A 23,569-nucleotide genomic window follows, 5' to 3' on the forward strand; every position below is an offset into this window, starting at 1 on the left:
AAATCAGTCAAAAACAACATTGTTTTCACAATTGTTTTTCCTATTTAGAAACCCCGTTTCTATTTCCAGGTCCATGTTTTGGATAAATTAAACCAAAACTAAACTGACATATGGTAGGTGTGTGTGTGTGTGTGCATGGCAAGTCAAACTAACCTTTTGAGATTTCTGGAAATGAACTACAGAGATGTGGGATCTCAAATGTAATCCTGCATGTCTTGAAATAAGTTCCCGTGCATTTTGAGGTATTTTTAAAGCATTTCAAGATATCTTAAAATAAATCTGGAGGTATTTTGAGAAACCTGAAAGGCAAATCAAAAAATCTCAATATGTCCTCCTGCAAATTTGTCTGTGTTTTCAGTGGGACTTCCTGTCTGTTTTAAGATACCTCAAAATGGTCTGGATGTTATTTTAAAATATCTGGAAATGTAATTGAGATATCGTAATACGTATTTTTGATATCTTCATGTTTATGTTTCAGATACGTAAACTACATTTTTAGACATCACATACTTATTTCATGATATCTTGAAATGGGTCTCTGCTCAGTTATCCAAAGCTGTCTTTTAAGACATCTATCTATCTATCTATCTATCTATCTAGTACCTTTCACGTCTATCTATCTATCATATAGTGCTTTTCATATCCGTCTATTTATCAATTATATAGTGCCATTCCTATCTATCTATCTATCTATCTTATAGTGTTTTTCATATCTGTCTATCAATTGTAAAATGCATTTCATTTCTATCTATCTATTGTGGTACATGGCCTGCCATTCATCCCGGCCAATACCCCCAGGCCGCCAGATGGAGCCCTCCTTGCAGCATAGAGATGCCCCGAATGCCAGCAGGGAATTATGGGCAGTGGACTTTTAATGCACAGCCCTGCTGGATACCATGGGGGCCGCCAGGAGTCGCTGCAGGGAGGCCCAGGGACTAATTTTCCCTACATCCCGGAAGTACGCCCCAGTCACATGGAGAGAAAAAGTGACGTGCTTCCGGGATGAAGAAAAGGAGTTTTTACCTGACCTGGAAGTGATAGGAAGTCATATGGATTGAGGGACAAACACTTCCGGGTCAAAGACTATAAAGGACTCTGGGAAATCCCAGACGGACGAGCTGAGTTGGGAGGCAGGGTGGCTAAGCGCCTGGGAGTGGAGGATTGTGATTTGGATTGGTTTATTGAAAACTATGGAGAGGAGTGTGCTTTGTGCACTTTATTATTATAATAAATAATAATTATTGGACTTTTATCTGGTGTCTGACGAGTGGTCTAAGGGTACAAGGGAGCGAGAAAGCCCTAAATCTGTCACACTATCTATATATCTATCATAGTGTTTTTCATATCTGTCTATCTATCAATTATATAGTGCCATTCCTATCTATCTATCTATCTATCTATCTATCTATCTATCTATCTATCTATCTATCTATCTATCACTTTGAGAAGAGACCTCACTCCAGATGACCTTCAGTCACGTTTATCATAAAGCTCTCCACTAGACCGATGGTGGCCAGCTGCCCAGATACCTGCTTCAGTACGACTTGGCAATACTGGCCTTTAAAATCACCAGCATCGGCTGACAGGCATTCACTCAGCGATCCCAGGCGGTTCATGTTTCCTCCTGTGAAGTCACTTCCCATTTTCCCGAAGGCATCATACACTGCAAGGAAACATGAGCAGAGTTAGTTGCATTATGGCCTGTACAGTGTATTTTATTAAGGACACTATCACTAAGGGCTTGGCCGAATGAAACATTGACAGTGTGACAGCAATGTAAAAAGGCAGAAAGGGGGTCTTGCTGCCCAGGAGAATCGCTGAATTGCTGAATGTTACCAGTAACTCCTAGCTGACCCTACACTGGGAGGGCACCATGTGCAAGTTTGGTTCCAAAAACCTGAATAAAGTGGGTCCACAAAATGCATGAATGGATGGACTCGACTGCTGCTTTTAAGAAGGGCTGGCGTCCTGTCCAGGTTTGGTTCCTGCCTTGCACCTGACGCTAAAATGGAAGTAAGTGGGTTCAGAAAATGGATGAACACAAACAGCAGACAGATGGATTTTTTCCAAAGAAGCTGGAGCGTTGATTGGCTAGCCTTTACGATGGTCTAACTGTGAATCAGGTGCACACATCAAATCAGCAAACAGCCTCATTTTGGGAGGCGAGCGCGGGCGGCTGTGTGTTTACAGGCCAGGGATTACGAGTGGCTGTGACTCACAGAAATGCGGCTCAGTGACTGAGGGAGGGCGAAGGTAAGTGGAGACAAAGAGACTGAGAAATCTGACTGAGCAAACATGAGGTAATCAAAAGGGATTTGTGCAGCGAGGTGACGTGCAGGAAGAGCACCGCATGACTTTGGATGGATTAACTGAATGTCTGCTGGTACACGGGAATGTCTGAATTTTTAGTAAATTGTAGCTGGTGCGGTGGTCACAGCTCCAGAGTGCTGCATGCGGATCCCAGCCTGGACACTGGGACAATGGGGGTGCTGCAGCACAGGAACTCCAAGGCCACTTTTAAGAACCACAGTTTTGTAATTAGGGTCCATATGGGGGACCATGAGCTGCAATGAGCTGGCATTGCTGCCAGGATGGGCCCTGTTCTGGATGTGATGAATACATTGATGTTCCTTTTTCTTTCTGTTTTATTTGGTTCTTGATACAAACATAACAAGAAGAACACAAGGCGGAATGGGCAAAACAACGACATAAAAATGCACAGTGGACGACTGCAGCCACATCTTGTGGGCAAAGGGTGAGTGAGACTCAGTGTGGCATTTGTGATTAGGTGGTGTTGTTGCCAATGTGTGCTGTGAAAATATTGAGTGGAGTGATGGTGGCCTGGAGTAGCGTTGGGGTTATGAAACACCCACCTGAGAGGCACAGGTCAAAACTGCAACAGGGAAAACGATCAGGAAGGTTCAAAATGACAGTCGAGAAACAAAGCATGAGTATCCTAAACCTGTCTGAACTCAATTCATGATTAAAGCTTCAATAGCGACCACAGAGCGTTGCCATTTTAAGTAGTCGTTGATGTGGTGATATCTCACATAATGTCGTTGGTGATTGTCACCAGTAATTAAGTTGGGTCTCCTTAAATTTATACCTCAGAAAATGGGCTGATGTGGGTTTGACCTCATAATGGGGATCTGCACCTTTATGAAGGAGACGCAGTGCGGACAGGATGGTTGGTCTAAAGGCAATTTGTAACTGGGAAAGGTATGAGGAGAAAGAGAGAGACATCTCGGGGTGAAGCAAAGAGCAACAAAATCCACAACTGGAGCCACCTGCGGGAAGTTGGGTTTTTCATCCAGAGTTGGATTCGAGACGCATCTCTTCTCCTTAATTTGTTCAGGAGCTCCCATCTGTAGGACAGAACGTTACTATCATTGGCGTCGGCTGGCTGTGTATTCTGTCTTGCTTCTGGCTTCCATCCTCGTCTTACAACCTTAAGGACAGTAAAACCAGCCTGTGGTATTTTTGGGGAAACGAGTTACCTCTAGCAATTACACCTCGCACCCTAACTTGTTAATTTCTGACTTTGTTCTGGCAATGTGTTTGTTGTTTCGGGGGTTTATGTTAAAATGCATTTGTCTTGTTTGTAAATATGTAAATTCACATTTGTTTACTGCTGTTTGCTGAGAGGGGTGGTCTGGGATTTGTGGTGAGTGGGTCAAGCAAGCATGAGTGTTGGTTACTGAACAGATTTTTATTGATTTAGAACATTAGAACACTCTAGACGTGAACAGGCCATTCAGCCCAACAAAGCTCGCCAGTCCTATCCACTTATCCCTATCGTCTTAGTGGCTAGTCTTATTCCAAGTGTCTATCGTTCTTTCTGTAAAGATAAACTTCTTAATGTTTGTGCACAATTTCCCCTTAACAAGTGTCCCCGTGTTCTTGATGAACTCATTTTACACTTCAGTCATGTCATCTCTTAATCTTCTTTTGCTTAAACTGTAAAGGCTCAGCTTTTTTAATCTTTCCTCATAATTCAACCCCTGTAGACCTGGAATCAGCCTAGTCGCTCTTCTCTGGACCTTTTCTAGTGCTGCTATGTACTTTTTGTAGCCTGGAGACCAAAACTGCACACAGTACTCAAGATGAGGCCTCACCAGTGCAATATAAAGGTTCAGCAGAACCTCCTGTGACTTGTACTCCACACATCAGGGCGCTATATAACCTAACATTCTGTTAGCCTTCTTAATGGCTTCTGAACACTGTCGGGAAGTCGATAGCTTAGAGTCCACTGTGTATTCAAACCTAATATTTTTACTTCCTATGTGTAATACTTTACATTTACTGACATTAAATTTCATCTGCCACAAATCTGCCCAAGCCTGTATGCTATCCAAGTCCTTCTGTAATGATATAAAGGATATAAAGGATTCCAAATTATCTGATAATCAACCTATCTTGGTATCATCTGCAAACTTAACCAGCTGATTACTTATATTCCTATCTAAATCATTTATATATATTAAAAATAGCAGCGCCCTAGCACTGACCCCTGTGGAACACCACTCTTAACATCGGCCAGTTCTGATGAGGTTCCTCGCACCATCACCCTCTGCTTCCTGTGTCTGAGCCAATTCTGCACCCATCTAAAAACATCACCCTGAACTCCCACTTCTTTTAACTTGATGCCCAACCTCTCATGTGGCACCTTATCAAATGCTTTCTGAAAGTCCAGATAAATAATATCATAAGCTCCACTTTGATCATATGCTTTTATTGCCTCCTCATAGAATTCCAACATGTTAGTAAAACACGACCTCCCTCTTCTGAACCCATGCTGACTGTTCAGAATAACTCCTGTCCTTGCCATGTGTTGCTCAATCTTATCCTTAATAATTCCTTCCATTAATTTTCCTGTGATGCATGCTAAGCTTACTGGTCTATAGTTTTTATATAATGGGATAATATTTGCCATTTTCCAGACCTTCAGAATCTCTCCAGTGTGCAGTGACTTCTTAAACATACGTGAAGGGTTTATATCTGGTCCTGGTGATTTGTTTGATTTCATCTATTTAATCTGAGCAGCACTTCTCCCTCTACAATTCCCAAATCCTTCAGTACCTCCTTAGTAGTTGTGTTTACCTCTGGGAGGTTATCCACTTGCTCACTTGTAAACACCTCAGAAAAATGTAAGTTTAGGGCATTTACTATTTTATTGTCTCTATCTTTTAATTCCCCTTTACTATTTCTGATGCACTCCACCTCCTCCTTGACTATTGCCACTATTACCATATTGGTATTCTGATCGTGCGACTGCACTGGGCTTAGTTAATCTCCTGGGGTAGCCATACCACATGGCTGAGGAAATACAAGAAAAGAGCATAAAAAGAATGTATGAGGAGTCACACACGAGAGTACGGGAGGCAGTCAATGGGCTCGTTGAGTGTGACATGCTGGAAGAAGGGTTCATGGATGCACTAACACCTTTTCTCTCTCCCCTCCAGACCCTTCCAACAGAAATCTGCCTAACTCCACCTTCACTTCCAGAACCTTCCCTACTAGTGACCTCACTTCTGGTTGCAACCCCTTGGACACACCTCTTCCTCCTCAGCAGCTCTAAAGACAGCCACTTTCCCGCCAATTCACCGTTCCCGTCTTGGACACAATCTGAAGTGACTACTCGTCCTTACTGAGATTAACTATATTTTCCTCAATAAAAATTCAAATAAATGGGGTGGGACCCCAAACCTTTTTCTGTCTCTTTTACAGAGTGTGTGAATTGTCATAATTTGGTTTTGGTGGTTGAACAGCTTTACCTTCTCACATGTGGAAACACAATGTGTCTGTGGCCACCGTAAAAGACCCATGGATGTCCAGGTGGAATGTGAAAAAAGGCACCTAAAGGACTCTCAGAACATGAGAAACAAAATTCTGTGCTCTGATGAAATCAACATTGGTGTTGATCATGTCTGGAGGGAAGCAATACCATTGCAATGGTGGTGGCAGCATCAAGCTGGGGGAACTGGGAGACTAGATAGGGTTGAGGGAAAGCTGAATGGAGCAAAGAACGGAGATATCATTTAATGAAAGCCTATTTCATGACACTCTGGACCTCAGACTGGTGAAGTGTTCACGACAAGGAGCCAAAGCACAAAGTAAAGGCAACCCAGGAGTGGCTTAGGGACAACTCTGGGAAATCCTTGAGTTGCTCAACCAGACCCCAGACTTGAACATCTCAGGACCATCTCAGGACTGACCAGAAGATAGCTGTCCACTGCTGGTCTCCATCCAACCTGACAGGGCTTGAGAGGATCTGCAGAGAAGAGACGGCACAAAATCCCCGAATCCAGGTGTGCCAAGCTTGTCATGTCCTACCCAACAAGACTCCAGGCTGTAAACGCTGCCAAAGGGGCTCCAGCAAGGTGCTAAGTGAGGGAGGGGTCTGAATACTTGTGACAACGGGATATTTGGGCGTTTTATTTTTAAAAAATGTGCAAAAATTTCTAAAATCTTATTTTTGCTTTCTCATTCCAAGATATTGAATGTCGCTTTAGGAAGGAAAAAATAATTTAAATGATTTTAGCACAAGGCTACGTGATAACAAAATGGGAAAAAGTGAAGGGTTCTGAAGACTTTCCGAAACTCTCCATGAAAACATGAGACTCACTTTTTCTCAGCCATCACTACAAACCACTTGGGGGAGTAACATGTAGGAGAACATCATTTCTGGACAGAGAATTCCTTTAAGAGTGCAATACTGTGGCAAATACAGGACGTCTCTAAATCTCCTGTGAGTGGATGCCTCACGCTACTGCTCCTTTCTAAATGTGGAAAACGAGAGGAGGCGAAGGGTGAGCTCATTAAACAACGACAATCGGTGAGAGAGGGGGTCCCAAGAGAAGGACGCGCTGATTAAACAACGACAATCGGTGAGAGCTGGGGGTCCCAAGAGAAGGATGAACTCATTAAAGAACGACAATCGGTGAGAGCTGGGGGGTCCCAAGAGAAGGATGAGCTGATTAAACAATGGCATCGGTGAGAGCTTGGGGTTCCAAGAGATGAGCTGAATAAACAATGGTGTTGTGAGAGTTGGGGGTCCCAAGCTCAGTCCTGGGGTATCAACTACAGCTACGAGTTTTCATTGCAAACAGTTTCACAAATAAGTGGTTCAGTCTTACTTCTAAATGATCTAATTACTTCATTAGCCTTCTTCTTGTCTTATGAATCTATTGCATTAAGAAATATGTGCTAGCATATTTACATGTAAATAAAAGTCAGCAATGTACATTTTTGGCCATGTCTTTAAATATTAACGTTTGTTTTCTCTATTCCTCGTATTCCTTCACCTTGCCTTGTGGAGTTTACTGCCTTAGTTGTACCCAAATACTGCTGAGTAGTGATGAGCAGTACAGACACGAGTGCAAATGACAAAGGGAGGCGAGTGGCCCAGTGGTAGTGCTGCTGCCTCCCTGTAAGGATGTCAGAGTTTGCACTGCGGGGCCTCCCTGTGTGGAGTCTGCATGTTCTCCCCGTGTCTGGGTGGGTTTCCTCCCACAGTCCAAAGACATGCAGATTTGGTGAGTTGGCGACGTTAAATAGGGCGTAGTGTGTGGGTGTCTATGTGTGTGTGAGTGTGTGTTTGTCGTGCGATGGACTGGCGCCCTCTCCAGGGTTTGTTCCTGCCTTGCACCCTATGCTAGGTGAGATAGGGTCCAGAAGACCCCCCATGACCGTGTTCAAGACAAAGCAGGTTAGAAAATGACTGACTGACTAAAGGGAAGCTGTTACTTCAAATAACTAACCGTCCACCTAACTAATAAGAAAAGACTTAAATGAACAGAACATAAAGAAGCACAGAAGAAACAACAGCTTGTTTAATAAAGGCAGGGGTTCAGATAAAAACAGAAGGTGGTTGGGATGAACATCTGCACTTAAGGTGGTCCGCAGAGCTGAACTTGAGGTGCACTTTGTTGAGTCTTTTCTTACCTAACAGCCCCTTCACTGAGTCTGCGCCTTAACGTGGCGGCGTGCTTCACGTGATCAATGATTCCCTCAACACTCCACCTAAGGCAGCAAGGCCAGAGCTGAGGTCCCGACTGACTCAACCACAAACCCCCAAGCAGTGCCACTTCCTGCCATCCCTCGTCTTGTTGGGGCTCCACATGCAGGATGACGTGAAGCGGCGTGAATGAGGATTATGCACCCCAACAACTCCTTTGCTCAGGCTTTTCCTTCCTTGTGTCAAAGTTGGACAAATGGATTGGCAGCCATGATTACTAATTAGCACACAAATGCACATGACATTGAAGTAGCGGCTCTACTTTAACATCCAGTGTCACCCTAAGTTGGAGCAAAGGACACTCACTGATGGGGAAGCTGGATGGAACGAAAAACTTGCAGCCATAGGGGGCTCCCAGGACCGGGTTTGGGAACCAGGGGGTTGAACCTTGAAACTGGGATGAGAGCGATTAACATCGACTGTGCAGAGTGAAGAAGATGCAGCTGGTTTTGAACTTAAAAATGGTAATCAAATGTTCTTCATACACTGTAACTATCTCTAGAAGATCATTTTCTTAAGTTGCTCACACATCATAAATGTACAAAACATCAAATAATATTGAAATGAAAAGCGCCGGAACGGCACCTGTACTTACTCAGGACAGCATAGGGGCTTGGCTCATCCTTATTGAGATCTTCAAGAAACCTAATGGTATCCTGAAAACATCTCTGGGTAATGTTTCCATGGAATGAGGAGCCACTCACAACCATAAGCAGAATGACGAGGCACCTCTCCAACATGTCGGACAGGCTGTGGCCTTTCCGTCATTCCTGCTCCTTTAAATACCCGCGGGGCTCAAAGTGTGCCGAATGCATTTGCGCTGGTGGTGGCGACTCGCAGGTCTGAGACAAGATTGGACTCGACGGTGGGGAGACTTGCATCACCTCATTGCGTGGGTTTGGGCAAACCACATCATGGCAGTTTAGTGAGGCCTCTTGGAAGGAGCTGCTCTGTCTTGTAGATCCCTCCCTCTTCTCAAAACCGATTACCTTGCATGAGCGTGAAGGAGGCTTCATTTCTCATTACCTGGATTAATGACCTAAAAAACAAGGCCCGCTTTCAATTGGCCCATTATCTAAGGATATCGGATTTCTCTTCAAGCATAAGCCTGCTGAGTAACTTGAGCACAACGTCATTCATCTCCGCTCCGTAGTAGCACCTCTGAGACATTTCTGTAGCAGATGCCTTTTGGGGACTTGAAACGAAAGGAGATTAGGCAGCAAATTCACCATGGCAGACTGGAGGTGGGGAGTGGAAGGAGATTGCATTTACAGTTCAGGGTCTTAGGTGACAAATCATATGGCTCCTGTGAACTGTAGCGGATTACAGATTCATACACCCCCATACTAATGTGCGTCTTTGGGATGAGGGAGGCCAACACATAGTGACAGGTAGACCAGGGTGCAAAGCCCACTGGCAGTGATCAAGCCGGAATTTGAATTTGGTTTCCTGGAGCTGTGAGGTGGCTGCACTAACCAGCGTACCACCCTTCATTGCCAATGCTCAGGATCACAGGAGACCACCACCTGTCCCAACAGTTTTAGCTCTGATTAGGAATAAAGATTCTCTCCATTAGGGCACTTTCTGGATCTTGAAGACGTACGAGTCACAATAGAAACTATTACAGCTGATAGTCATGGAAAATCTGGACACCAAAGCATTAGCTCTATGGGGAAAAAATGGGGTTACATTCTGGTGGGATGCTGACTTGGGGAGAGCCAGAATCAGGCAATAAGACTTGGCAATGAAACTTACATGTTCACCTATGGAGACATTATCAGGACTTTTACTTCCTCATGTTCAATTGTCTTCTGAAAGACTGCTGTGGGTCCAACCTGAGGAACTCACTAAACCTTCCATTAGTAGAGGCGATGGGTGGTGTGTACAAAGGTCAGGAACGTAATCAGTAAGAGCTTATGTCTTGCACTCACTGGCAATTCCTCATTCTCGAGGGGAACAACTGCAAGTACCAGTCACCATCACAAATGGTGTACAATGGCTCAGCCATGCCTCTTGGCACACGAAAGACCCACATTGATCAATTCAGTGTAGAGCACATGCAGCTCCAGACATTTAGGGGCATCGCAGACCGTTAACCATTCAGTCGCACATGCAGTCCATAGGCTTTTTTTTCTGCTGCAAATAGGCGAGACTAAGGCTCAGGTGTTACAGAGTGGGTTACACTTTTATAATAGCAGATAAAGAAAGTCATGGGTGTGGAATTCACGGATAGAAACGATTTACTGTACTTGTCCCAGAGTGTGCCCCACAAATGATTCACGTCCTGTTTAGGCCTGAATCCTGTAGTGCATTCGTGCCAATAGGCTGTGGCTGGCCAGGCGAGGGGTAGAGGGAAGGTCTCAGTGTTTGGTGAGGGATTGTGGGACAGTATACAGGTATGTACTACATGATAAAGCTCTACTGTCTCTGTGTATGTGTGTGTGTGTCCGGTCCCTCTGAGCAATCCGATTAGTCAGTTCAGCATTGGTCTCATTGGTCAGTGATGAGGACAATGACTCGATGCTAAGGGTGCAAAGTTCACTTTCTGACTGTGACATTTCTTTATTACACTTAAGAAAAAGGAAGCTAAAATAGAGCACTGTAATGACAAGGAAAATAAAGTACTACACAACCTTGTATTGCTGAATACTAACAAGGCCTAGTCCAAGTCGCCATTAAAGGCGCGAAGCATTCACGTTTAAACACAGTGGTAGTCAAAAAGCATGCAGGCAGTGAGCAAAGTGCCCTGAAATGACAGTCTGGGAAGCAGGCTACGAAAACGCAATTGAGAGAGGTTCAGACACACAAAGGATACGAGGTGGAGGAGGAATCCTGAGAGTTGTCATGAAGTATTTCATAAATGATGTTTTCACAAGGGATTTGGGGTTCTTCTACCATTGGTGGCAGTAAAAAGTGAACAGGAGGCAAGCAATTTACCTCAAAATGAGAGTCTGAGAAGCAGGAATGTGACTGAGAGAGGAACCACCGAGCAAGACAGGGTTGAGGCGCATGCCGATACCAAGGGAAAGCATTGGACAAACACTGGGGGTACAAGTAGGGCAAGAGATAGCAAATATTTTTAAACTTACTCTGTTACTTTCTTCAGGTAGTGTGGCTAGTACTGAATAAAGAAGCAAATATGGCTCTATAGTAAGTTCATAAAGCCATACCAACGTAAACATAATATAGAATTCTAATTACTGGTTATGCACCTGTGTTTCTGTTAAATGTTAAATGAATACAGGTGGTGCATATAGTAGCTTAAAAGGTTTTGTTTTTCCCTCCCTTAACAGATCTTATTAATGCATATATTTTAAACTGTCCACTATGATCACAAGGCAGTGCTTCTAAAAATTCAAAAGGTAGCCAAAACTGCTACTTTTAAGCACAGTGCCCCCTCGAACTGTCAAATGGATGCCTTAAATTGAAATCCTGACTAAGGACTCACTCACTACCTTAAGCAGACTTCAAAGTCTGCGACTTTTAGTTGAAGGGCATGTCAAAGCTGACGACTGCAGATGCCGATTTTGTCACCAGAGGATGTCAGAATACACAACTACATCTTATAAGGTATCACAAATAGACAACTCTGGCTTTGTGAGGACTTTCCAACACAGCTACACTTTCCCAAAATATAGCAAGTTCACTTTGCTTTCTGACGGCTAATAACGTGCTGTCCAACAGAGCTAGTGCTGTACTAAAGCTGTCTAGATACTGTGAGTTCAGCTGCAATGTTAATGCTAACTACAACATGACACATCAAGCAGACAAGCTCCTCTCTTCTGTTTGCAAGATCCCAAACACCAGGTTCCTTATTCATTATAGCTGCATGATATGCATTGAACTTCTGGGTGTGCATTCACTAGTTCTCAACTCTGACTCACACAAGTCAGAGCCTACCACTTAAGACAAAATCAACTCCATTTTATTTAGTTGAGGGGAGTCACAGACTGACTGGATTAAGTTGCTGGGTATGTCAGACTACACCAAGCAACTCTCCAAGATTAAGTAAATGGAGTCTGCGATACAGAATCACTGGAAATGTTGTGTAATGTGACATACCCGTTTACTCAATTACAATTATGGCCTGTGAGTCTAAAGCCTCCAAACAACCCTGGATGGGATGCCAGACCACCACAGGACACAATAAAGCACACTCTCAAATAAACAGTGCCAATTAATCTAAAACCCTGGTAGATATGGAGATACTTGAAAGCTCGCAAAAAGAACCCAGAGTGACATCGTTCATCACTTCCTTTATAACTTTCCTTTAACTGCAGGCTTTATCACAGAGGTTTTTAATCCCTTACCATAGCTGGAATATGTGAGAGACTGAAGAACTGACAGAAAGCAGAGGTCTCTTCACTTACTATTAAAATATCTGGTAGACACCTTTACCCAAAGCAACTTATGGTGTACTTGCTGACACATTTTTTACAATCAGGTAAGTGACTTGCTCTGGGTCAATTTAAAATCTGACTGTCTAGACATCATACCACAACACACTACCTACCTTAGTGCCATTTGCTTACCTGTTGTGTCATCTATTAATGCATCTTCAGTTGTTGTAGGTAGACATCAGCCCTCAAAAAATAATTCTGGTGGACAACTTCCATATTTTATTGACATCAGCAACATTTTGTACATTTACGTCTGACATCTACCTAACAGCAGCAAGACACATCCTAAGAACCAGGTAACGACTGTTACAGCTTCTCATGCATTTTGTTGTCTACACAAAAAAAAAAAAGTACAAAACATTCTTTGAAGAAATACATGTATATAAAAACAAAAGAGGAAAAGTGACAGAAAAGAAATTAAACTCTCACAGAGAATTATTTTTCATACCAATTTTAACCAAAGAGATCATTTTCCCCAAACAATGAAACTGGACTGAAATTCTGGCTCATGATAAAAGGTGATAATCAAGTGAACAGCACAGCCAAAGCAGGATCCTCTGCTTCAGCTTCACACACTCTTCCCATCAAAATGTCCATGCTGATGCGCACACACTTTAAGAACTACAACCACAAGGATTTTTCTGAATTCATCATCAGCCCATTAACTTTTCACAATTTTCCCTGAAGAACCTTATGATACATTCAACAACAATCTGCATGATACATTGGTGTGTAGCTCTCATTATTATAACTTTTCATTGCGGCAAAATACATTCTGGTGGCAAACCCTTTACGCCTCCTTTCCCTGATGTGGCAGATTTGTTTTTTTTTTTTTAATTTTTTGTCGTTTTATTTAAACACCCATATTCATTTTATTGAGACTTAAAGGCAGCATGAACATTTTGATATATGTCTGTTCTACACAAATGTCATTACGGTTTGAATGTTACAAGCCTCTCTCTTCCACTATGGTAAAAATTGATATATTAATTTTTTTCAGTTTTTCATTAAATTAAAATTCCTTTCATAATTTCTTACAAAACAGAGGAGTGAAATCAATAACATCACAACTGACTAGTGTTTGTTCTATAATCTGTCCTCAGACTTTGGCAGCCACAACGATAAAATACGGCAGAATGTGAAGTTATATAAGAAATCTCACGCTAAAAGTTCTTCATAATATTTAACACTTCCATTGTTTTGTATGATACTGAAGACTTCTGACACAGAAATCTCCTTTGAAAGAAACAACCCAATATAAAAAGGCAGAAAAGATCTAAATCCATATAACATCTATACAAACACATAGCATAAATTGTACAAAATGTGATTTTTATATTGTATTTAAATATACACAAATTGCTTTTAAATATAGATAATGCCTTTAACACTTAAGGGTAACAATAAGGAGGTATCATATACAAGAGATTTAAAGTGTAAGCACAAACAGTAGCCTTACAGGCACTGCATGAAATGTTTCCATGACTCAGTTTGAAGGCTGCTGGGATGGGAATTTGGAGTTGATGAAGTCCAACTAAAATGCTCCATTATTCTTGTCACTTTTCTGCTGCATTTAATCTTTTAGATTTAATAAACGCCATGCCATGTGTTCTCATGTGAGTGTTCAAGGCAGCTTCAGTTTCAAAAGTCTTGGAGCAAACCTTGCACTTTCGGTCAGATGCAGTATCAGACAATGAACTGCCCTGATCCTGTTTGTTTTCCTGCTGGTTGTCTTCTCCAGAACCATTCTGTTTAGATACTGGCTGAGGTTCCTTTAGTTTATGAACTATGAAGAGATGTCTAGAGAGGGAGTTGTGTGAAGTATAACAGAGACCACACTCTCTACACTGAAACGAAGAGCCATCAGACTTATGTTGAGGGATGTGTTCATGAAACTTGACAATGTCCTCTGTAGTAAAGTTGCAAACAGCACACTTGTGCACTTTGAAAACATTAATTTTTAATTTCTTTAAAGGCTGTGTTATTGCGCCTCGGGGACGGAATTCCACAGATGGCTCTTCCAGTTTTCGTTTAGGACTGGGAACCTGGGGAAGAATAACAGACAGTATTATTAAAAATTCTTGTTTCCTTTGGAAGTGCATGTAAGAAAGGTTGCTTCTGATACAGAGTTCTTAATGGACTACAGTCACAAAAATTATAGTGCATTAAATTAATTTGAAAATGGAAAAGAAAACTAGGTGAGTATGTCATCACTTTAACACTATAATTACCAGAGCCTACGAAAAAACTCGTAGATCTAGCCCACCTTAAATCCATTCACACCTCTCTGCCAGCGTCCTTTGTCCTCTAAATGTGCCAATAAAGACAAGCTGCAAGCAGCCGGCTATTCCATCCCACCACAGAGTTAGAAGGTGCAAGAACTTCTCACAGCTCATGTCTTGATTGATTATCTGGGAGTGAAGTGGAGTTTTAGAGTGGAAATAATAGATCGTTATTTGGAACACACACATTTCATGTGTGTTCCGTTTCTACAGTAATCAGTGTAAACACATTGATAAAACAGAAATTTTTTCATATTTTAGTAATAAATGTTACAAAATGTAGACATAAACTATAAAATGTGTAAAGCCTGAAGTCCAAAGATCAAATAAACACTTTCACAAAAAGTTCAAGAACGATACAACATCTTCCATGGCGTACCGGTAAGATTAGCTGACTCAGAGCGCAGCGGGCTTGCCGTGCCTCAGAGACCAGAGTTTGATTCCCCGCTGGGGAGAAAATATATATATTTTTCTTTTTAACCTTTGCCGCTCTGCCTGCCTGCCTGAACTCCCAGCCTATCTATATAGTAATAACAGTAATTTTATTATTATATAGCAGCTTCACTGTCTGCCTATCATATAGTGCCTTTCCTTTCTATCTATCTATCTATCCCTTTAGCTGTTTTTTATATATCTATTATACAGTGCCTTCCCTGTTTATTTATATATCTAGTGACTTCTCTGCCTGTCTGTTTGTCTGTCTCTCTGTTACGCAGTGCTCTGTCTGTCTGTGTGTTATGGATCTTAAAAATAGCAGTTATAAGGACACTTGTTCATGTTGATTGCAGCCTCAATTGTTAAAAAATATTTTAAAAGGAGCATCCGACATGAAAATATAATGATCTCATTAAATGACATTGCATACCAATTTATAAATTTTATGTCCGTTTGAGGTGCTGTTACAGAAGGCGTCAGCTTATTCAGTGCAGCAGGATCAACGTACAGTACATGCAATATTATTTGAAAACGAACAGCGGCAGATCGGATTTGAATACACGCTGGTGCTATTGCAGAAGGCATGAGCCTATTCAGTGTAGCAGGATCAACGCCCAATACATGAAATATTATTTGAAAATGAACAGCGTCAGATCGGGTTTGAATACATGCTGGCGCTGTTACAGAAGGCGTGAGCTTATTCAGTGCAGCAGTTTCAACGCACAGTACATGCAATATTATTTGAAAATGAACAGCGTCAGATTGGGCGTATATTCAAACCCGATTTGATGCTATTTGTTTTCAAATAATATTGCATTAGTGCAATGATCTTTTCATATATATTTGTCTCTTTCTTTCTTTCATCTTGCAGTTTGTAATCAGTGATCGCGTGTTTTTTCCCCCCCCGATCTTGCCAGTCCCCACATGTTGCTGTATGCTGTTTCTTTTTGTACTCAAGGACATGCAGAGGACAGAATAGTACAGAGCAGTAAGTTCAGCGCTATATGCAATCAGACAGACAGACAGGCAGAGAAGTCACTAGATATATAAATAAACAGGGAAGGCACTGTATAATAGATATATAAAAAAACAGCTAAGGGGATAGATATATAGAAAGGAAAGGCACTATATGATAGGCAGACAGGGAAGCTGGTATATAATAATAAAATTACTGTTATTACTATATAAATGGACAGGGAGTTCAGGCAGGCAGACCGGCGAAGGTTAAAAAGAAAAATAACATTTTCTCCCCAGCGGGGAATTGAACTCTGGTCTCTGAGGCACGGCAAGCCTGCTGCGCTCTCAGTCAGCAAATCTTACCACTACGCCACAGAAGATGTTGTATCATTCTTGAACCTTTTGTGAAAGTGTTTATTTGATCTGTGGATTTCAGGCATCACACATTTTACAGCTTTTGCCTACATTTTGTAACATTTATTACTAAAATATGAAAAAGGTTTCTGTTTTAACAATGTGTTTACACAGATTACTGTAGAAACGGAACACACATGAAATGCGTTCCAAATAACGATCTATTATTTCCACTCTAAAATTGTACTTCACTCCCAGATAATCAATCAAGGCATGAGCTCGTAGACGTTCGTGCACATTCTAAGTCGGTGGGTGGATGGAATTGCCGGCTGCTTGCAGCTTGTCTTTATCGGCACATTTAGATGACAAAAGATGCTGGCAGAGAGGTGCGAATGGTTTTAAGATGGGCCGGATCTACAAGTTTTTTCGTTGATTCTGGTAATTCTAGTGTTAAACCACTAAATGAACCGATCATATGTAAAGGGTTTACTCTATGAAAAGAAATGTTGCTGCAAGAGTGGTGACACAGAACTAATGGAATGAAGGTATCACTGGCCAAATGACTTAAAAGAAATAACTTTCTGTCCAAAGTACAATAAGGCTGCACATTTCAACAGCCCACACAACTGCTTTCATTTTACCTACCTGTCAGATTTTTTTTTTTTTCTAATACAGTCTCCGGCTTCTTTCAAAAGGGAACAATGGAATGAGGACTCCCTTAAGTTTGCAAAAAAATGCAGTTGTTCTGGTAGATGGCCATCATACACTACATCCCATGCTACAGGGTCCTCACTTTGTATTAAATAATGACCTTCTTTATCGGTTGGCAGAACACGAGGGGGAGGTGCAGTCCCTGCTGTTAGGACCATGGATTTACCAGCGACAAGTCTGTGAACTGGAACATACCCACCTTCTGGAAACCCATCTGGGGTCCGAGAAAACTCTCGAGTGAATTAAGCTCTGATTATTTTGGCCGGGAATTAACGAGGAGGTCTGCCACTTTTGCATGTCCTGTCTGGAAAGTCAACTGTGGCAGATTCCTAGGAGGGATTGTGCTCCTCTAGTTCCCTTACCCCTGACTGACATCCCTTTTAAAAGCATCGGCGTCGATCTAGTGGGACCCTTACAGCCCTCGGCCAGGGGACATAAATATATAATAATCATAGTAGGTTATGCTACCTGATATCCCAAAGTAGTTCCATTGCACTCAACAACGTCAAAAATTACTGCACAGAAGTTAGTAGGGGTCTTCACGCGAATTGGCATCCCTAAAGAGATCCTAACGGATCAAGGGACGCCCTTTACCTTGAAGACGTTCAAGGAGGTATATCATCCTCAAACCGATGGTCTAGTGGACCAGTTCAATCAGAACCTCAAACAGATATAATGCAAGGTGGTCAGTGATGATGGATGGAACTAGGATCAGCTCCTCCCCATCTTCCTTTTTGCATATCGGGAAGTCCCACAAGCCTCCACGGGGTTCTCACCGTTGTTATATGGTTGAATTGTTACATGCACAACAACCCTGGGGAATATCACATATTCTAAAAGAGGGTTAGGAAGAGGAGGCTCTCCGTTCCACCAATATATTAGAGGATATTTGCAATTACACGATAGATTTGCTAAAATTCGACCCATTTTCAAATCATAAATGGAGAAGATGCAAGCAGCACTGGTCCATTGCTATGTCCGAGGCACATATCTGCAGAAATTCTGCCTTGGGGATCAGGTCATGGTCCTTGTTCCTACCTCACATTCTAAACTTTGGAAAGGCCCATATGAAGTTAAGGAGAGGATGTGGCTGGTTGATTATTTGGTTAAACAACCAAATCATCAACCGAGCAAGCAGGTTTATCATGTAAATCTGCTGAAACCATGGAAGGAAAGGGACACCGATCCCTCCTCCAGACGGCCGTGATCATTTTTCGCTCATAAAGTAGATGTCAACTTTGGTACTAAGTTGACTGACCATCAACGATGGGAGCTTGAAACAGTTATCCTGTCTCCCAGAGGTAGTGAATGAAACACCTAGATGCTGGATTTAGGTGTAATAGAAGAGAGTTGTAGTCCCTGGTCCATTACTATCGTATTGGTCACAAAGCCTGACAGGAGGTTTTGCAGTGACTTAACCAAGTCTCCCACTTTGATGCATATCCAATGCCGCGAGTGGACGACCTCCTCGAGCGGCTAGGACAAGCCAAATTCTTGACTACTTTTGATAGGATAAAGGGGTACTGGCAGGTTCCTTTAACAGACTCTGCTAAGGAAAAGACCACGTTTAGCACCCCTAGTGGGCACTGGCAGTATCATGTCCTTCCATTTGGATTACATGGGGCACCCATGGCTTCCGGTTCCGGCCCTGAAGATGTCACTTCCTGGTAGTCACCTTAAAACCCACACCACTTCCTGTTTCTAGTCAGTCAAATGTAAGACTCGAACTTATACTTATCTTTGTAACTTTATTTGCCTTTTGCAGCCAGGGCTCAAGTATATGGGTGGCTGCCCCAAAACTTTTACTGTGTGTCAAGGCTATTTATTTCGCAGTGTATGCTCCCCAACCTGACCGGTGAAAAAAAAAAACTAAGAAAAATGTCATTAAAGACATTAAACAACAATGATCATTTACAGTGCCGAATGCCTGAGAGTTTGTGCTATGAAGACGAATTTTTAAAGGCTTTCCGCAATGCTGACTTTGCTTTTCTTAGCTTGCATTGCAATTTCTCTTCCACAGACATTATGGTATAGAGAGAACAGAGATAAATTAGGTGCATTCACCTTTGTACTTGAATAACCTACTTGTGTAGGAAACTGTCTGTAACAATAGGGTGTATTATGAAGAATAGAAAATAGAAAAAAATACAATAGTTTGTTTAAGTGGAAGTAGTGTGCTTTATCATTTTTTATATAAAGGGTAATGAATAGGGGTGAAAACATAAATGGCAGGTTAAGAAAAATCAGAGGAGGAATGAGCATCTTCACAGTCAGGCAACATTAAATCAACTATTTTAACTAAGCTTTGCCAGGCATACTTCAGATTATTTTCAGCACTGCAAATGGAAAGTTGAAGCTATAAACTGATTATAGCTTATATACACCAGAAGTGCACTTAAGGTAACAATAAACTGAGAGGGTGAATATGTGTGAATAAGACTGCCCTGTGATTGTTCAGGCTGAATGGAATGCAGGACTAACTTTAGCTCTCTGACAACATGCAGGTGTTGAAAAGTATTAAGTGAATTAAGACTAGTTTTCCCACTATACATAATTCCCTTTAGAAAGAAAATGTCTAAAATGTTAGTTAACCTTTGTTATAGTACTGTTATATATAGTACTGTTCATCCAGCAATAAAAAGCATAAAATATATTGAGAGGACTGAACTAAACAAATGAGTAAAAAAGATAGGAAGAAAAGGTGGCCTAAGTAATGTTAAGGTAAAATCCCAGAGCTTAATTACATGTGGTGTGATTACTTTAGCCATTCACCACAACCCCCCACCTTTCAACTTTCATCTGACATCTATTTGTTAGCATAACTAATCGGTGAATATAAATTGGTCTGTGATGATTCTGCTTGGTAAAGGTTTGCGCTTTACACCCAAAGTGCTTAGGTGGCTCAAACTCCTAGCTACCCAATAGTATAATACATGGATTTAGAAAAACTGACAAAATGCCACTCACCCAGCAATACAGTGGCTGTCACTTAATTTGAACAAAAATAAAAGCATGAATAAATTCACAAAAAATATCAGTAATTATAAAACTTATGCAAAGTAATAAAACTAAATGTCTTTCATGTGCAAAAGCCATCATCTTTAGTGGTTTAAATAGAGATCTTTGCTGTCATCTCCAACTATGTCTTTTAAGACTTGCGTCTGGTCCTAATCCCTTCCATTTCTATTACAGTGTACCAACTAAGCCTGTTTCTGCTTAGCACAACAGCTATTACCTCTTGCACCAAGTCTGTCTATCAGTTTACACTTTGTCTTCTTATTCTATAACACTCTTGATATTCATTGAATAAGACACTTTTCTGTGTTTTTCTTAAAACTCTGCTTCATGTTCTGGATTCATTGCTCCCTCCTCAATACCATATAGTATGGCCCTCCTCACACAGCTTTCACAAAACACTTTCCTTTAATGTCAGAGAAGCTCCTTTAAGTTGGTAGAAGAAACCAAGAATTGTTGGAAAAATGTGAAAAGCAATAGCATGTTGGAAAGACATGAGGTTAAGGATACCTGGAAAAAGTCCATACAAAATTGCGAAATGAAGAGAACAAGCACAACTATTGCAAAAAAACAAACAACCTATGCATAGATTTTACAACAAAGAACTTGCAAAAGTTCTGAAAAAGATTAATATAGGTAAAGTGGAGAACACAGTAAAGGTCTTGGAGGTCTTGGAGTTCTGACATGAAGTGGGGGTTGTGCCAGAGATCCATTCTGTCTATTGATATCCATAACAGTGATGGAGGCAGTAACCAAAGAAATGCATGAACGATTGCCATGGGAACTTTTGGATACCAATGACCTTGTATTGATGGCAAAAAAATAATCAGATTTGAAGGTGAAGGTCCTAAAATAAAAAACTAGTCGGGAAGAAACATCTGGAGGTAAATGCAGGAAAGGACTGAATGGTGGTTAGAGATGAAAAGGAAAAAGGTATTAAAAAGTGGGTGTAGGGTCGTGAAGCACAACTCAATAAATTGTGAGTGCGTAAAATATTCATAGAAAGTGAGAAGTGCCAGATGTTGATTTAGTATGTGCAAATTTATATTAATACAATGTATTTGCTTTCTCATTTTGCAGCTCACTTTTAGACTTCTGCCTCACGTGTTTTGCAACTGCTTTTCTACAATTAACTTTTGATTTCCCATATATTACTCTGTCACCTTGTCTTCATTTTCTATCACTCCTTATAGGTTCTCCAGTTCTCCTCAATTGCCTTTTGTATATCATTATTTCACCACCTTGTCCCCTTACGTTTCTGAGGCCCCAACCATTCATCTCTGATGTTTCTGAAATCTTACTCTAGCTGCCAACATCTCAGCAAATTTACTTCACACCTCACTCCTTTAAGTTCCAGACCTTCAGACTTGGTAGATATTTATTCTTACTCTCCTCACCAACAAATAGTCCAACATGCTACTTACACAATCAGATAAGAGAAGGGCAATAAGGGAAAAAAATTAAAACCTATATTTAACATTATGGATTATTCACTATTTATTTAAATATGTTAACATACAAATCATTATTTCTGAGAAAAAAAACCCACAAAATTAGAAGGCTGCCCAAGTATTTAAAAGTGTCTTTCCTAGGAATAAAAAAATGTGTATTTTTATTGTCAATGAAAAAAGGTGCAAAATATGTCTTAATGTGCAGATATTTCTCTAATTTTTTATTTGTTTAATTTTTGGTCATTTGTTTTTGCATTTGCAACACTCATTCTCCTTCTTTACTTAAAATATGCAGTTATCTTTACAACTTTTTTTGCAAACCTCTGTGCTCTTCTCTATACCACAAGTGACTTTTCTTTTCCCTTTTTTCTTTCAAACAAACTTAGTTTAGCTTTTACAGCACCCCAGCCAACTTCTTCCCTCTACTATAACTACAGGGCCCTGGAATTACCCGCCTGTAGTGGAGTTCATTCCTCCAAGTGTGCTGTGTTAGCCCTGTGACTGTGCATTATAGACAGCCTCCTTGTTCTTCTTCCCTAACATACCCTAGCCACTGTTGCAGGGTAAGAAGGCATGAAGGACAGCTCTGGCCTATTCTACACCCAGCCCCAGACAAGGTACGCTCTACTAACATAATCATGCCTTGTGGAGTTTATGCTGTCAAAGGGTGAAGAATACTACAGAGCTGTCATTTAGGGGCAGGCTTTATATTTGTCCTGTGTTTTTTTTGCACTAGTTCCATTCTGCTGTTTCTGTTTAAGGGCTGAAGTAAACTGGATGCATTGCTAATTTTAATTGCTATTGTCTTTTTGCAAACTTTGCATTTAACATAAATTTGTTTTACATCCAATCTTTCATATCCAAACCAATTACAGACAACTGACCTAGTGTTGTAGCCTTTCTTTGGAACAAGTTTATTTGTAAGAGAAGAGCTGCTCATATTCTTTGCATTAATATGTTTTGACTGTGCACGTGATCAGCTTATCAAACCAAGGTGGTTGCACAACTGTTTAACTTTAACATTTGGAGGATTTAAAAAGAAACAAAAAAAAAACTTGTGAATTTCATGTTTGAATATCACTTTAAAATATGAGCTCAAATAAAAATGCAAACATTAGATAGTCACACTTGTACATACTGTAACTCAGGATTAAAAATGCCATATGTGCTCTAAGCACGTAATTTCTTTTGCTTAACAATAAAGTTGTTTTTATTCAATAACCATCCTAGGCACTTGTGTTTTTTCTTAGCAGAAAAAGTGAATCTGGCTGTGCCTTGTGTAATGTATAGCTTGAGGAGCTAAGCAAAAAGTGCATGTTATCTGATGTGCTGTTGAATAACTTTACTCTTATTACCACGTTTATTTAAACTCTCTTACATATTCAGTTTTATTCTCTACTGTACTTGGCAACAATGTTATCAGGTTGACTATTGTACTTGGCTGGTTTTGTGAATTTTTCAAGGAAATAAAGAACAATGAGAAGACAAGTACATACATACACAAATACATACATACATACACAAATACATACATACAAGTACACATTTTGGTCTGAACACATACCAGAATGACTGTAAAGCAAGAAAATTAAAAAGAAAGTTCTGATTTGGCTGTCACAGTCATAATGAGGCATTACGCAAACATATTGCTATTGGTATAAAGGTGCTGCAATACAGATTAACACACCTCTGCTGAGTAATTCTTTGGCTGAAAGTATTCAGTGCTAGTGTGTCAGAGAGAGGACATGCAACATTGCTCATAATGGCACTCGGTTTTGTTTTAATTATCTCCTTCACTACTACTTCCAGGGGGTCCAGAGTGTGTCTTATAAGTAAGCTTGGGCCTCTCTTAAAGTGATGTTACTAGCCCAGCACACCACAGCGTTGAAGATCACAAAGTTATAGAAGATTGAAGGCATGGCAAGGAAGAAGAATACAGTCAGTAAA

The 23,569-nt window shown here is 40.9% G+C and overlaps 2 protein-coding genes across 11 annotated transcripts in view; both read right to left on the minus strand.

The window, feature by feature from the left end:
- The window catches only part of oacyl (O-acyltransferase like), a 56,849-nt gene extending 47,890 nt beyond the window's left edge, over window positions 1-8,959 (minus strand). For 2 of the 4 annotated variants that reach the window (XM_039750482.1, XM_039750485.1), the window contains exons 1-2: window positions 8,613-8,959; window positions 1,530-1,663 (exon numbers count right to left, since the gene is read on the minus strand). In XM_039750482.1, the coding sequence (XP_039606416.1) occupies window positions 1,530-1,663; window positions 8,613-8,757 (279 nt within the window). In that variant the 5' untranslated portion in view covers window positions 8,758-8,959. Of the gene's footprint in view, window positions 1-1,529; window positions 1,664-8,612 lie in introns of those variants that run through there. The other 2 variants (XM_039750481.1, XM_039750484.1) reach the window with 2 other exon arrangements.
- Window positions 8,960-12,613: 3,654 nt separating this feature from the next.
- Window positions 12,614-23,569, minus strand: part of znf532 (zinc finger protein 532) — a 141,411-nt gene continuing 130,455 nt past the window's right edge. For all 7 annotated transcript variants that reach the window (XM_039750491.1, XM_039750487.1, XM_039750488.1 and 4 more), the window contains one exon: window positions 12,614-14,462. In XM_039750491.1, coding sequence (XP_039606425.1) covers window positions 13,974-14,462 — 489 coding nt within the window. In that variant the 3' untranslated portion in view covers window positions 12,614-13,973. The remainder of the gene's footprint in view (window positions 14,463-23,569) is intronic.

This window comes from Polypterus senegalus, chromosome 4 (assembly GCF_016835505.1).
Source record: "Polypterus senegalus isolate Bchr_013 chromosome 4, ASM1683550v1, whole genome shotgun sequence".
In the NCBI taxonomy this organism is placed as follows: domain Eukaryota; kingdom Metazoa; phylum Chordata; class Cladistia; order Polypteriformes; family Polypteridae; genus Polypterus; species Polypterus senegalus.